The sequence below is a fragment of the Phaethon lepturus genome, unplaced genomic scaffold (assembly GCF_000687285.1).
Source record: "Phaethon lepturus isolate BGI_N335 unplaced genomic scaffold, ASM68728v1 scaffold54082, whole genome shotgun sequence".
Classification (NCBI taxonomy): domain Eukaryota; kingdom Metazoa; phylum Chordata; class Aves; order Phaethontiformes; family Phaethontidae; genus Phaethon; species Phaethon lepturus.
Window position 1 is genome coordinate 533 of NW_010526593.1, and position 2,542 is coordinate 3,074.

General features: G+C 46.6%; 1 protein-coding gene across 1 annotated transcript; it reads right to left on the bottom strand.

Moving 5' to 3' along the window:
* Window positions 1-394: 394 nt before the first annotated feature.
* Window positions 395-1,309, bottom strand: RUNDC1 (RUN domain containing 1; the record flags this gene model as incomplete). The annotated part of the gene is made up of 1 exon (XM_010283096.1): window positions 395-1,309. A coding segment is annotated over one exon (866 nt), but the record flags the coding sequence as incomplete, so codon positions are not given.
* Between the last annotated feature and the right edge of the window lie 1,233 nt (window positions 1,310-2,542).

A 2,542-nucleotide genomic window follows, 5' to 3' on the forward strand; every position in this document is an offset into this window, starting at 1 on the left:
CGCTCTTCCCATGACAGGCATCTTGTAGGGGCATCATTTTGACACAAACTTTGAGAAATAGTCACACGGACACAGCACAGGAGCCAAACTGCATGTTTTAAGGGGCTTTCCCCCACCTGTAGACTCCGTGACCAGGCCTCTGCCTCACGTGGAGCAGCCAGCCTCACACACTGAATGCTCACTGGCATCTGCTCACCCACGAAGCAGTTTTACTCGAGAGCAGCATAAAAAGGGCAGGGTGAGGTGCTGTACAGCACACAACCTCCAGCGGCTTTGCAGTGGCAGCCTTGTAAAACAGAGTTTTCCAGCATCAAGACACTATAAGATACCCCTAAAAGCAAATATCAGTTTCAAAGAGCCAAACATGGTCTTAAAAAAGCGAGGCTTCTTGAGCCCAACAGCTGCCTACTTGTGGAAAATGGATGATCTACAATAAAAATACATCAAAAAGCATCTTTGATGTTTTTCAGCTGCCGGACAGCTAGGTCAACCGGGAGGTTGAATTTTAAATTGCTCAAGCGGCTGAGAATGTTCAGCGCGCTCTCAAAGCCTGTGTTTGCCATGTAGCTCCATGGCTGGTAGTGGGACTGTACCAGAGCTCCAGATTTGCAGATCAGATTTACCCAGGAGACCAGGCGCTGCTCGTTTAGTGCCATACACACCAGAGCTTTCAGTTCAGAGTCTGCACTGCGCTTGAAGGGGTCATGCTCTGTGAGGACAGTGTGAATCGCTGTCAGCAGGCTCTGCTTGGGGGTAATGGCCACTCCTCCTGTCACAGGCAAGGCAAAGGACTGGGAGAGCTTGTGAGCTGGGGATTCCACAAAGGCTTGTCCATTCTTAGTGTTGTAATACTTCACAAAGAGTTCCCAAGGGTGCATGGTCTGCGGGGATGAGGTGAACGCAGGAATCAAACACGCGATGGGTGCCAATACCAGGCTCATTCCTTGAGAAGAGGCATAGAGTCCATGAGCCATCAGGTCTCGCAAAGCAATGGTCAACTCTTTCCGCACAGCTAGAGTCAGCTCATCTCTGCCTCCTAAGGGAATGTCCTGCAGATCGGAGGAACTGATAACGTGGTCTTCCTGCTGGTGTTTCATAGCTAGCTGCCTCACCTGCTCTACTGATAACTCCAGTTTTTTAACTAAGGGGGAATAGTCCTTGTTGGCTTGGTCCTTCTGCCAGAGGGTACGAGGAATCTGACCAGTAGCACAACCAAACTGACTGACAGCAAATATTTGTAGCACAGCAAGCATGCGACGCATGAGGTGCAGGCCTGTTTCTCGCATCTTTCTGGCATCTTCTGGGTTCACTGATCAGGTTACAAAAGAGAAAAAAATAATTTCATTAAGGGATCAACAGCTCTGTTCCTTCATGCACACAGAGTGCACAAATGTCTGCTCTTCCTCCACCATGGATTCTCCTCCGCCTTGGAAGGTTTTGTCACTAGGACTGATGCTACTTTTTCTAGTTTCAAAGCACTGAAGCCAACCAGAAAAGCAAACATTTGCACAGCCTATTCTTGACAATCGGGTTATCTTACAGAGAAGAAATCCTACTACAGCTTTCCTAGTGAGGAAAAATCATTCTTTAGACACAATGATATCACACAGGTAATTAGGAGACACCAAAACCTTTGCTGAAGAAGATCACTGCCTACTTTCAAGAAGCATCTTGTCTCAGCAAGCTAACATAAGCTGCTTACTCCCGATGCCATTATTAAACTCAATTTGCAAGAGCAGCCACACTGGGTAAGACCCAAAGTCCATCCAGGCCAGTACTCTATCTCTGATTAGCAGCAGATGCCTCAGAATTACAGAGGGTAAAGGCATTGTAGTATTTCCTCTAGTATACTATTCTAGCTCCAATAAATTCTCGTGATAAGTAGACAAGTCTCAAATTATAAAGAACACTGGATCTATCCAGCTCACTGTATCTGCTCAAAGAGCATTAATTACAGTGCAGCTCAACAGTGTGTACAAGACAAGGTTGCTCAGTCTGTCTGAGTTTTGCACTAAGTATCAGGAATCTATTCCTGATCTCAGCCGAAGGGCAATCCCACCCTCTGGGCCACACGTTCAGGTTCTGTGACTACTCTAATGATCCCATGGAGGATGAGTAAAGGAACTGGACACAGGCCTTCTGTCAGTGGGATTACGAAAGAACAGAAACTAACTTCCAGGAAAAAAGCAAAACAGTGTGACTGGATGCTGGTTTATGCTTGTCAAACCTCAAATGAGTGACAGCAAGAGCAGTGCCAGAAGCTCTGAGCCATGCAGTGCCCACCTCTATTTCCAGAAGGCCGTGTGTCTGGTCTGTAGGAGCCACCACCATCTTTTCTGCCTGCACATTCACAGTGTCCATCTTCTGCCTTACTAGAGCTTCCAACTTCATCTAGAACAAGAATTTCACCCTATTATTTCACACTTGTGAATTTAAGCTGCATATCCCAAATATTAAGGTCAATATTCCTTAGACCTCTCTGCATCTTTTCTGTCAGTCTCTCATTGTCCCCACCATGAGTTCAGAGAGATCTGTACTTCCC